This window comes from Callorhinus ursinus, unplaced genomic scaffold (genome assembly GCF_003265705.2).
Source record: "Callorhinus ursinus isolate GAN/ISIS: 27379988/994484 unplaced genomic scaffold, GSC_fseal_2.0 scaffold78, whole genome shotgun sequence".
NCBI classification, from domain to species: Eukaryota; Metazoa; Chordata; class Mammalia; order Carnivora; family Otariidae; genus Callorhinus; species Callorhinus ursinus.
Window position 1 is genome coordinate 656919 of NW_027397140.1, and position 13732 is coordinate 670650.

At 36.8% G+C, this 13732-nt stretch overlaps 1 protein-coding gene across 6 annotated transcripts in view; it reads left to right on the plus strand.

Moving 5' to 3' along the window:
• HERC2 (HECT and RLD domain containing E3 ubiquitin protein ligase 2) overlaps window positions 1-13732 on the plus strand; it is a 264269-nt gene that overhangs the window by 224850 nt on the left and 25687 nt on the right. For 5 of the 6 annotated variants that reach the window (XM_073887396.1, XM_073887397.1, XM_025852085.2 and 2 more), the window contains exons 79-82: window positions 2199-2413; window positions 9879-10056; window positions 11095-11256; window positions 13405-13496. In XM_073887396.1, the coding sequence (XP_073743497.1) occupies window positions 2199-2413; window positions 9879-10056; window positions 11095-11256; window positions 13405-13496 (647 nt within the window). The remainder of the gene's footprint in view (window positions 1-2198; window positions 2414-9878; window positions 10057-11094; window positions 11257-13404; window positions 13497-13732) is intronic. The other variant, XR_012376642.1, reaches the window with a different exon arrangement.

A 13732-nucleotide genomic window follows, 5' to 3' on the forward strand; every position in this document is an offset into this window, starting at 1 on the left:
GTAAAATCTGAAGTGAATTAGTATTTCTGTCCTCGTCCCAAATAATACAAATACTGATCTTTTGTTATCCTGTGTTTTGGTGCAAACCCATTAGGGAATGATAGGCGTTATTATTTTTGTTGTTATATATAGACCCAAGTTTTTTTTTCCAGATTTACCCAACGTGGTATATACATCTTTGTCACATTGTTTCTTATGTCTCAGACCTTACATCTTTAATCATTTTTCTTCTATTTTAAGCATGTATTTTCGGTTTTCTTTAGTGAGAGTCTTTTGTTGGTTAATCCTCAGATTGTTTTTGTTTACTTGAATAGGTCTTTATTTTGTTCTTTTTCTAAAGTAAGGGTTGCAGACAGTTTCTGTAAAGGTCACAGTAGTATTTTTAGCTACATGGGTCATATGGTCTCTGTTGCAATAAGCAGCCTGTGAACAATATGTAAATGAATGTATGTGTTTGTGTTCCAATAAAACTTTATTTACAAAAGTAGATGGTAGGGCCTGATTTGGCTCATGGGCCATAATTTGCTAACCCCTGTTCTAGAGTATAAAATTTTCAGTTGACTTACTTTCAGTCTTCCTGTTAAAAGCTTAATTTTTCTGGTTTTTGGCCTTCATTGTTGCTAATGAAATGTCAGCGGTCAGACTAATTTTTACCCAAATGAAGGTAATGAATCTTTTCTCTGTGGCTGCTTTTAATATCTTTATTTAGTGAGCTACAGTTTTGTTATGATATATTTTTATTTTTATTTTTTCTGCCTTTTTTGTTTTACTTTGTTTTTGCCAGGTGATAAGGGATGGGAGAGGGGGGCTTTCTGGCTCTTGAGAAGTGAATTTTCAATAACTCTTAGAGTTTTTTTCCCCAGTGTTGCTTCTCTCATATTCTCTGTGTGATCTCTACCTGATACTGTGAGTTCTGATTGATGTTTGAGTCAAAGGCTCTGTCTTTTATATCTCTAACACCTTCTTTCATGTTTCTTCTTTTCTTTGTGTTTCTGGGCTATATGCTAGAGAATATCTTCAGACCTATCTTCTCGTTCTGTAATCTCTTCTTCACCTGTTTATGATCTGCTGTTAAATATATCTGGGTTTTTTATTTCAGTTACTATCTTTTTAATTCCTAGAAGTCCTGCTTTGGGTAATTTTGTACTTTCTTATTCCTTGGGGATACCTGCCAGCTTTATTTCTTTAAACTTAATATTGGACTGTTGTTCTGCTGACTCTCACTCATGGTATCTTCTTTCAACCATGAGCTGACCATTTTCCTTGGAAGATTTTATGTAGAAATTCTTTAAGGCTTAGTTTGAAATCACTTGTCAAAAGAGAATTTATAACCCTGGGGTACTACTAGTCTAAGACATCGTAAATTAAATTCTTTAAGGAATTTATGCCGAATGTAGGATAAATTCAGGCTGAAAACCAATCTCATGACCAGCTTTTGTGGTGATGAATTCTCAGGAGAGATTTCCCCCATCTAATTCAGTGCTAAGATTGAGAACGGCACCTTGCTTTGTTGTTTTCTTCTTAGTTTTCATTCACATTTGGCCCACTGGAGCCTCACCTTTCTAGTCTCCTTTTAGGCTTTGGCACTTTACCCCTGACACCCTGTGTGCTCAAGATTCTCAAAACCTTCCCAGGGGACACTGGCTTTAGGGCTCATCTATCAGCCTGAGTTCTTGGTTTCATTTCCTGTTTTAGTCCTTGAGGTTTCCTTACTCTTGTGTCAGTGCAGCAATGCATTTGAAACAGTGAAACAACATTTAAGTTTTTATGGGAGGGATGTTTGATATGCATTTGGAAAAGGCAGTCTGATTTAAAAAAAAATAATGATAAATCTTGTGTCCTGAAATAATTTCCCACCGAGAATGAAAGAAAAATAGTGTATTCTATTGTGTGATTTATATGCTGCCTTGCTGAAATACTAAATATATTTAAGTTTTTCTATGAGTGTTATTATCAGGGATTTGTTCCAGGGAAAAGATCTTCTTTTCGAAATACATTTTTTTGAATTTGGGATTTCTAATAGTTATAACTATTTTTCATTTTTAGCACAAAAAGTTATAAACATTCTTGTGATTTTTAATTTTTAATTTCATTTCTCTGTGGTAAAAATGTCTAGAGCACTGATTGAGCTGGTTAATTACTAAAATATAGGGATAAATTTAGATAAAAACCTGATATTTATATTTTTCTTGTCTTAGCTGTATGCCACTGGATATGGTGCAGGTGGCAGACTAGGAATTGGAGGGACAGAGTCGGTATCTACCCCAACATTACTTGAATCCATTCAGCACGTGTTTATTAAGAAAGTAGCTGTGAACTCAGGAGGAAAACACTGTCTTGCCCTCTCTTCAGAAGGAGAAGTTTACTCTTGGGGTGAGGCAGAAGATGGGAAGTTGGGGCATGGCAACAGAAGGTATTATGTGAAAACATTTTCGATGTTATGCTTTCCTTTTCTTGTTTGTTTTAATTTTTGTATAATGTATTAGCACTTTGTTTTTCAGAACGTTTATAATAATCTACTCAAGTTAAATGTTAATGACTCATTTAGCAGAAATAAGTTCGTGTTCCAATGTGTGGACTTGCCTACATGAACCTCCTATTTGAAAGGAAATTCAATTCTGAACTTTTGATTTTTAAGTACTAAGTATGTTGAGCTTCTCTTTGCCCTTCTCCCCAAGTTCCCTTCCTCTGATTCTGAGTAATTCACTGAATCACAGTAGGCACTTTGGTAACATATGTGATACTAAAGCACAGAGGAAATGGAAGGGGACACACAAATGACAGTATTTTTTAAACAAAGCAACCAAACCCTCTAGTTTTTAAAAATTGATGGGAACTACCTGCCCAGTTGGAGTACGAGGACCTTCATTACAAATAACTTAAAGCACCAGACTAAATATATAAAATTGCAGCCCTAAAGATATTGGACAAGAAGCAGTAAAGTTACACACAGTAATCTGCAGAGGTGAATACTGACAGTCACGTGTATGAGGAGAATAACTGAGAGGCCAAGGAACAAACCACCCAAGAGGATTAGAAGGAATGGTCCGTAGAGCTCACAGAGGGCAGATGATCGACCTTGCTTCCAAAACCTCATAATTCCCAGGGCATTGGTTAGAGGACTAAGAATGATGTTGCACAAAAGTGGGGAAAAAAATTAAACATAGATTGTGTGGCTCTGATCCTGCCAATAAAGCTTAAAAGCAAGACCTGAAGGGATTATAGTATTTACAAGGAACCATAAACTCAAGAATATCTTTATGAATACAAACATACCAAGCATTCAGCAAGATAAACTTTATAGTGTTCTACATCCAATCAGAAATTATCAGGCATGTGTCTCTTCAATAAATAGTGTTGGGAAAATTGTATATTCAAATGCGAAAGAGTGAAATTGGATCCCTTGTGTACACCACTTTCAAAAATGAACTCAAAATGGATTTAAAAACTTAAATGAAATGTAAGACCTGAAGCTGTAAAACTCCTAGAGGAAAACATAGGTAAAAAGCTCCTTGACATTGGTGTTTGCAATGATTTTTTGGATATGACACTAAAAGTGTAAGCCCAAAGCAAAAATAAACAAGTGGGACTGCATCAAACAGCAAAAGAAACAATCAACAAAATGAAAAGACAATCTGTAGAATAAGAGAAAATATTTGCAAACCTATAACTGGTAAGGAATTAATGGAGAAAATGTGTAAGGTACTCATATAACTCAGTATCCAAAAATAACCTGATTAACAAATGGGCAAAGGACCTGAAAAGACATTTTTTCCAAAGAATACATACATATGACTCATAGGTACGTGAAAAGTTTCTCAGCATCACTAATCATCAGGGAAATGCAAATCAAAACCACAATGAGATATTACCTCACATCTGTTAGAATGGCTATTACCAAAAAGAAAAGAAATAGGAAGTGCTGGTGAGGATGTGGAGAAAAGGGAAACTTTGTACACTGTTGGTGGGAATATAAATTGTTGCAGCCACTATAGAAAAACACAGAAAAAGGTAAAAAAAAAAAAAATAACTACCATATGATTCAGCAATCCCTCTTCTGGGTATATATCTGAAGGAAATAAAATCATTGTCTTGAAAGGATCTGCACTCCCATGTTCAGTGTGGCATTGTTTACAATAGCCAAGACATGGAAACAACGTAAGTGTTCGTCAGTAGATGAATGAATAAAAAAAAATGTGGGGTAAGGTGTGTGTGTGTATTTGTGTGTGAATATTATTCAGCCATAAAAAAGGAAATCCTGGTATTTGTGATAACTTGAATTAACTTTGAGGACATTATCCTAAGTGAAATGAGCCAGAGAAAGACAAAACACTGTGATCTCACTTATATGTGAAATCTAAAAAAGCTGAACTCATAGAAATAGAGTAGATTGGTAGTTGCCAGGGGCTCAGGGTTGGAGATTTGGCGATGTTGACAGAGTGTACTAACTTACACTTATAAGGTGAATAGGTTCTGGGGATTTAATGTACAGCATAGTGACTGTAGTTAACAATACATTTTATTGTATCCTTGAAAGTTGCTAAGAAAGAGTAGATCTTAAATGTTCTCACCACACAAAAAAATTATTAGGTAATGGATTTGTTAACTAAACTTACTGTGGTAATCATTTTATAATGTATACATGTATCAAATCATCATATACCTTGAATTTATATAATTTTATATGTCAGTTATATCTCAAAGCTATAAAAATTATCAGGCACACAAAAGAGCAGGAAAATACAGCCCATATAATGAGAAAAATCAATTAAAACTGACCCAGAAATAACATCAGTGATAGAATTACTAGATAAGAATATTAAAACAGTATTTTAACCACATGCCTAGATCTTTAAGAAACTTGAGGGAAAACTTGAACATGTTAGAGACTGAAAGATATTTAAATGCTTTAATCAAAGTCCTAATGATGAGAAATATGTCTGAAATGAAAAGTACAGTGCATGTTTAATATAGATTAATGTATAATCTGTTTAATACAGATTAATGTATATGTATATACATTGTTGGTTTTTTTTTTTAAATTTTATTTATTTGTCAGATTGAGAGAAAGAGAGGGAACACACAAGCAGGGGGAACAGGCTCCCCGCCAAGCGGAGAGCCCAGTGCAGGACTCGATCCCAGGACCATGGGATCATGACCTGAGTGGAAGGCAGCCACTTTAACCAACTGAGCCACCCAGGCGTCCCTATATACAGTGTTCAATACAGATTAAACATTGCAGAAGAAAAGATCAATGAACTTGGTGACCTAACAATAGAAACTGAAACACAAAAATGAAACACACGTACATAAAATTAACACAGCATCAGTGAATTATGGATACACAGTCTCAGGTGGCCTATTATGAATAATTTGGAGTCACCAGAGGAGGAGGGGGGTGATTTTGAGACATAATGCTGAAAAATGTCCAAATTTGATGAAAACTATAAACTCACAGATTCAAGAAGATCAAAGAACTTCAAGCAAAAGGAACATGAAGGAAACTTACCAAGGCACATCATAATCAAATTGCTCAATACCCCTGATAAAGGGGAAAAAAAATCATAAAAGCAGCTAGAGGGAAAAATATATGTTACATACAGGAAAAAAGGTAAAGATGACAACAAATTCCTTACAGAAAACAATGCAAGCTAGAAGACAGTGGAGGTACTGAAAGTAAAAATAACTGTCAACCAAGAATTTGTTTACTCTCTGAAAATATTTTTTCAAGAATAAAATTGAAGTAGACTCATTCAGACATACAAAAGCTGAGAGAATTCAACACCTATAGACCTGCACAACAAAAATGTTAAAGGAATTACTTCAAACAGAAGGAAAGTTATATCAGATGGAATTAGGGTTCTATATGAATGAATGAGGAAATTGCTACATGGGTTAATTAATATCATGACTTTTTCCTTATTGTATCAATATTTTCAAGAGATAATTGAATATTTCAAGGATATAATAAAAATGAATTGAGATACATAGAAGTAAAATATGTAGCAGTAATATAAAGGAAGACAGCAGCTACACAGAGGCTTGGGGGTAGGAAATAGAAGTATGCTATTGTGATGTTCTTATACTATACATGATGTAGTGTATGACTTCAGATTAAACTGTGATGGAGCGGTATTCTATACATCCTAAACTAAACATTAATATAATGCAACAAAAAGCTTTACTTGATAAACCAACAAGGAAGTTAAAGTGAAATTGTAAAACATACTCTGAAGAAGAAAAAGTAAACAGATGGGACAAATAGGAAAAAGATAGCAAGATGTAGATACAAGCCAGAATATATTAACAATAACATCAAATATAAATGGTTTAAGCATTCCAGTTAAAGTCAGAGGTTGTCAGAATGGATATAAAAGCAAGATCAAACATATTTTTAAAACTAATTTTAAGTACTAGACACATAAATAGATTAAAAGTAAAAAGATGGAAAAATATATACCATGTTAACACTAATCAGAACAAAGTTGGTATGCTTGTATTAATATCTTACAAAGTAGATTGTACAGCAAAGAATATTGAGACAGATAAAAAGGGTCAATTAGTAATGATGAAGTGGTCAGTCATCAAGGGGACATAATAATCCTAAATGTTTACACAACTAATGATAGACCTGAATACATGAAATTAAACAAAATGATAGAATTGCAGGGAGAAATAGACAAATCCACAGTTACAGTGGAGATTTTAATACCCTTCCCTCAATAACTGATAAAACATGTAGATAGAAAATCTGTCAGAAGACTTAACTCGGTCAGCCAACTTTATCAAGTAGCCATTTATAGAACACTCAATTTAGCAAAAGTACTGTCTTTTCAACTACATATGGAACAACTACCAATATAGACCATAATTTGGGCCAGAAAACAAATCACATACATCAAGAGTACTCAAGTCATATAAAGTATATTCTCTGACCCTAATGGAATTAATTAGAAACCAGTAACAATAAAATCTCTGGGAAATCTTCCAAATACTTGGAAAGTAAATAAAACCTTTTAAAATAACTGGTCAAAGAGGGAATCAGAAGTAAATTAGAAATGACTTTGACCTGAGTGAAAATGTAAACAGAATATAAAAATTTATGTGATCCAGCAAAGGCAATACTTAGGAGATTTATAGCATGAAATGCCTTTTTTTTTTTAATTTATAAAAGAAACATGGTTTTTAATGACTTTGGTTTCTACCTTAAGACACTAGAATAAGAAGGACAAATGCAACACAGAATAAACAGAATAAAGGAAATAAGGAAGATCAGAGTGAGAATCCATGAAATAGAAAATAGAACAAGAGAGAAAAATCAAAGAAAACAAAAGTTAGTTTTTTGAGAAAGTCAGTATAAAACCTCCCTCTAGACTGATCAAGAAAAAAAAGATTATACAAATTATAGCAATATCAGGAATGAGGGAGTTTCATCACTGCAGATGTACAGCTATTAAAAAATGAAATATAATGAACATCTTTATGCCAACAAATGCAACTTTTTAGATGAAATGGACAAATTCCTCAAAGGACACGCACTCTTTAAAGCTCACTCAAGAAGAAATAGGTGACTCAGATAGCTTTGTGTCTATTTAAGTAATTGAATTTCCCACAAAGAGATCTCCAGAAACAGGTGTAATGATCTCTGCCACATGTATAAGTAACAGATAATACCAATTCTTAACAAACTATTTTTGAAAATTGAGGAGGGAATTCTCCCCAACTCTCTTTTGTGAGTAGCTTTAGTCTTATACCAAAACCAGACTCAGACATTAATAGGGAAATACAGACCAATATCTTTCATGAAAGTAGATGTAAAAATTCTTAACATTTTAGAAAATCAAATCTGACAATATAAAAGGATAATACACCATGACCAAGTGAGTTTTATGTCAGAAATTGCATAATTGTTTTTTAACATTGGAAAATGAATCAAGTAAAAAAGAAAAACCATATGATCATCTTAGTAGATGAAGGAAGGAAAAGTATTTGACAAACTTCAACATCTGTTTCTGACAAACAACTTTCACCGATCTAGAAATAAAAGAGAACTTCTGTAAGTTGATGAAGAGCATCTCTGTTACACATAGAGCCAATACAATACTTAATAGTGACAGACTGAACCTCCCCTAATTTCAGGAACAAGACAAGGACATCTGCTGTCAAGATTCAGTATTATATTTCAAGGTTAGCAAGTGCAGTATAGCAGTATAAAGAAATAAAAGGCATTCAGATTGGAAAGAGAATAAAGCTATTTACATGTAGTATAATTGTTTATATAGAAAATCCGTGGTATCTACAAAAAAGCTACTAGAATTAATAAATGAGATTAGCAGGGTTGCAGGATAGATCAGTAAATAAAAGGCAATTGTGTGTCTTTATACATATGCAAATGTAATCAGAAATTGAAGTTTAAAAAATACCATTTATATTGCCCTCCCCCCAGAATTGAAATAGTAAGGGACAAATTTGACCAAGGGAAAAAAAAACCATGGATGACTTATAGGCAGAAAACTATAAAATATTGGTGGGGGAAATTTTAAAAGACCTAAAATCATGGAGGAGAGTATACTCTGTATTTGTGGATTAGAAGACTCAATATTGTTTTGTCAGTTTTTGTCCAATTAATGTATAGGTTCTACCTCTTCCCAATTAAAATGTTTGTAGAAATTGACAAGCTGATTGTAAAATTCATATAGAAATGCAGAGTACCTAGAATAATCAAAACTTTAAAAATAAGGAGCAAAGTTGGAGGATTGACAATACTTCAAGCCTCATTTTAAAGCTACAGTAATCAAGACAGTATAGTATTGTAAAAAGAGAAATATATCAGGGGAACAGAATAGAGTCTAAAAATGTATCACAAATACTGAATAATGACTGTGAAAAAAATGAAGCTTGATTTCTCCCTTAGAACTTCCAATGCACAATTTACAAAAATGCAGACATTTTATTGGAGAACAGAGCCTTTTCAACTAATGGTCTTGAACAATTGGATTGCCACATAGCAAGCAGTGAACTTCTTGCACCATATCCAGAATTAACTCAAAATGATTGGTAGTTATAAATGTAAAACCTAAATCCAAAAACTTCTAGAAGAAAACATGAGAGAAAACCTTTGTGACTTAGGTAAGACAAGGATTTTTAGATAGAACTCCGAAAACATGATCCAGTAAAGAAAAATAGGATAAAATTGGACTTCATAAAATGTGAACTTCAGGTTTTCGAAAGTTAGATTGAAAAGACATGCTACAGACTGAGAAAGCATTATTTGTAATCAGACATCTGGCTAAGGTCTTATATTCAAGGTTATTATAAAGAGCTTTCAAAACTCAATAATAAGAAAACAAACAAGTTTGCTATCAGTGCTTGCCACATTGTAGGTTAGTTGATATTCAAATGATAAAACTCCTTAAATGAAATGTTGATTTATAGCAAGGGTGGGCAACTTGTTTTGGTAAAGAGCCAGGTAGTAATAAATATTTTAGGCCAGCCACAGACAGTCTTTGTTGTATATGCTTCTTTTCAGTTTTTTTTTTTTTAACAGCCCTTTAAAAATATAAAATTCATTCTAGGCTAATTGGCCTTTCAAAAAGAGGCCATGGGCCAAATTGGCCCACATTTGGGCACTAGTCTCCTGGCCTCTGATTTAGACTGAAAGTCTCTGCTCTCTGGCATTAGGGCAGCTGCTATAAAAGGAGACATGTAGGAAACTGTGAAATTTTCAGTTCAGGTCTGAATGATTCTTCTTAATTAACAATTGATTTGAGAGGCATACATTAAACAAGTGAATAGCAAACCAAAAGCCTAGTATTTAATACTTTTAAAATATTTAAGAATAAAACTATTTCCGTTATCGTTGGTGACCTTTTTTGCAGTCCATGTGACCGCCCTCGAGTCATTGAGTCTCTGAGAGGAATTGAAGTGGTTGACGTTGCGGCTGGTGGAGCCCACAGTGCCTGCGTCACCGCAGCAGGGGATCTGTACACTTGGGGCAAAGGCCGGTATGGCCGCCTGGGACACAGCGACAGTGAGGACCAGTTAAAGCCAAAGCTGGTGAGGAGGCACCTTGAAAAGGTGCTCAGGGGCCTGGGGCGGCTCTTCACACCTTCACTGTTGAAGGTGGTAGGGGAGGCAGCTTGCCACTGTCATTATGCCATTATGATTTTTAAAAGCCAAAAGTATTTCCTTTTCCAGTTTCTTTTGTTTTAAAGTTGATGGCCTTAGCCTCGTTATTTACAAGTAGGTTTGTAATCAGTGGGTCATTTAAACAGGATAGTATTTGAAATACCCTTTTATTTATACTTTATATTATATATATATTTATAAATTAATATTACTCGGCATCTAGCTAAATGCTTTGGCTTCTAGAAGGCCCACTGTATTTTGGGTGAGGCAGTAAATAAGACTTCCTGGTGTGGTAGGACTGGCTCACTGGGGACACTGGTTCCTGCCTCCTATAGTTTAGATTTATTTGGTTCAAACAGATGAAGGTGTTTCTGTGTTATCTTACAGGATTATTTAAAATTTCACATTCTTTGCAAAGGCTTAAAACAGCCCCCTCCCACACGCACACACAGGGAGCATCATAGTACTTTAAAGCCTTTCCTGGGGTGCCTGGGTGGCTCATTTGGTTAAGTGTCTGACTCTTGATTTCTGTTCAGTTCATGATCTCAGGATCGTGAGATTGAGCCCCACATCAGGCTCCGCACTCACTGGGGAGTCTGCTTGAGATTCTCTTTCTCCCTCTGCTCCTCCCCCCACTCTCAAGCGGGCGCCTTCTCTCTCTGTCTGTCTCATTCAAATAAATAAATAAATCTTTTTAAAAAAATATTTTATTTATTTGACATAGGGAGAGTGCACACTCTCACAAGCAGGGACAGCAGGAGAGGGAAAAGCAGGCTCCCTGCAGAGCAGGGAGCCCGATGTGGGGCTGAACGATCATGACCTGAGCTGAAGGCAGATGCTTAACTGACTGAGCCACCCAGGTGCCCATAAATAAATCCTTTTAAAAAATTAAGAAAAATAAAGCCTTTCCTTAGGTAAGCTTCCTTTCTACTGCAGTCAGATAACCTTGGTTCCTTTTCTCTGAAGGTGGAGGCGCTGCAGGGCCACCGCGTGGTTGATGTCGCCTGTGGCAGTGGAGATGCCCAGACCCTCTGCCTCACTGATGATGATACTGTCTGGTCCTGGGGGGACGGGGACTATGGCAAGCTTGGCCGAGGAGGCAGTGATGGCTGTAAAGTACCCATGAAGGTATTTGTGTCTGCGTAGTGGGAGAAAAACACCTTTCCCAACGATCCTGGGATGGGAACGTTCCAGGTCTTTCTGGAGCTCTTAGAGCTCCCTAGGCCCTCCTAGGAGCACAGAGGCTTGCTGCCACCTCCCCCTCTGTGTGCTTTTCAGGAGTATTTTACCTCATCTTACCTTCTTTGCAGAAAATATAATGGATAATTAGTAAAAAGTGAGGGAAAGGCCCAAAGGTATTGAGATATTTTAAGTGCTCTTTGTGCTGTCTTGAGAAAGTTATGTAATTTAGTGAGACCTGTGGTTTTATGTAGTATGTAGACCTGTTTGAGGAAAAGGATAACAAATTGTTCACGGTCTTTTCAATTTATAGAGTTCTATAGCTATGAATGTGTTGTACTGAAAGGGTTGCATCTGCCTTAGCCAGAGGCTGTTTTAAATGGACATCCTGTGACAAGCTAAGAGGCTACAGGCCTGGGTTGGGGGTCAGATTGCTTTTCTCTATGTGACCTGCATGAATCTGAGCAACTTTTTAACTTTGTGAGACTGTCTTGCCCTTGTGAATGGGCAGTTAGCAAAGATTAAGTTCATTGATGTGTTTAGACCATCTGCTGAGTGCTGTGTGCATGAACCCGACCGGGCCATTTAATTGAGGTGCTTTGCTGTGGATTTGGGAGTGTGTGTGCTGTGAAAGAAAACTAGAAACTGTTCTCTGTCTGGTGTCCAGTCTTGTTAGGAATCTAGGACTGTGTGTGCAGAATAGAGACCCCCACGGTGCACAGGCAGCCCTGGGCGGCAGCATTCTGCCAGAGGCCCCCTCAGATGGGACAAGAGCCTAGGCTAGAATTGCACAGCTTTTCTTCCCAGAGCTGTGCTGCCCAGTACAATAGCTGTTGGCCACACATGGCTATTTAAGTTTAAGTTTAACTCAATTAAGAGTAGATAAAGTTGAAATTTACTTCCCTGCTCACACTGGCTGCATTTCATGTGCTTAGTAGCTGCATGTGTCTGGCAGCTTCCATTTGGGCGTTTTGGACACAGCACATTTCCATCACTGCAGAGAGTGGTTTTGGCTGGTGCTGCCTGCAGCCAAAGCCTGGTGGAGATGTGCCTGGAGGCACCCCTGTGTCCTCCTGGGCACTGCTGGAAAACCAGAAGCTCGGGGCTTTCTCCTCAGTCTTACCATCTCTTGTTCCTTTTCTCTTGCGGTGTACGGTATTTTAACCATGTTACAGGTTACTTGGGGTTTCCAGATTTATGAAAAAACTGTCTGTTTTGGACTTTATTATGCTTAGGAAAGCTTAGACACAGACTTTGAACCTTCAGGGATTAAGATGTTGGACACTGGGGGGATGGAGGTCATTACTGATGTGATTATGACAGAAGTGAAGGTGAGGAGAGAACTGAGAGAATTGATTGTTTTAATTAATTTAAATTTAAAATCACATATGAGAACTTAAGTCTGAGAACAGTCACGGATAATAATAATAATAATAAAATAATAATAATAAAAGAGAATAGCTTGCTGGGTGAGAAAAGGTGATGACTAGGTTAGTAAGCCCTAGTGAGACCTCTGGGTATTGGCTCTGAAGGGCCTGGACCCCCAAGCGTTCAGGGGTGGAGGTGAGTTCCAATACTGGCCTGACCAAGGTCGTATTTAATTTAATTACCCTGGATAGATGGCTAGGTCATGTCTAAAGGCCAAAGCCCTGGTCCTCTTGGCCAATCCTCCTTCCCATTGCTTGCTGTTCCTCTCCTGTGGGCCTGTGGGATCTGAGAGGGCTGGAGGGCAGAAGAGAAGTACAGGGCTTACTGGCGAATGGGGCCAGCACACCACAAAGAGAAATGGAATTGGGAGAGTGGATTCTGAGACCTTCAACTGTGACATGTCCATTTTTAGTGACACTTGCTGGGTCTCATTGTGCAGTAGCATGGGCCCATGGCTGAGTGTCACCATGTGTGCCTTCAAAGCCAGGCATTCCTGCTCCTCCTGAGAACACTTACCTGGTTAAGTGGAGTAGGATTTTAAGTTGTATGAAATATTTGACCTGAGTAAGGATTTTCAGAGTTCCTTATTAGATTTAGTTCAGTCTCTATGTGGTTGCAGCAGTCAGCAAAAGCCTTGATTCAGTCTAATTGAACCTTTTTCCCTTTTAGATTGATTCTCTTACAGGCCTTGGAGTGGTTAAAGTAGAATGTGGATCCCAGTTTTCTGTCGCCCTTACCAAATCTGGTGCTGTTTATACTTGGTATGTAGAATGTGGATCCCAGTTTTCTGTCGCCCTTACCAAATCTGGTGCTGTTTATACTTGGTATGTAGAATGTGGATCCCAGTTTTCTGTCGCCCTTCCCAAATCTCGTGCTGTTTATACTTGGTATGTAAGATTCTGTTTGTTTGCTATCACCAAAACCGGTTTACTAATGTGAAGTTATATTAACTGACCTCTCATAGATTGAGATGAAACTTATATAGCAGGCTATGATT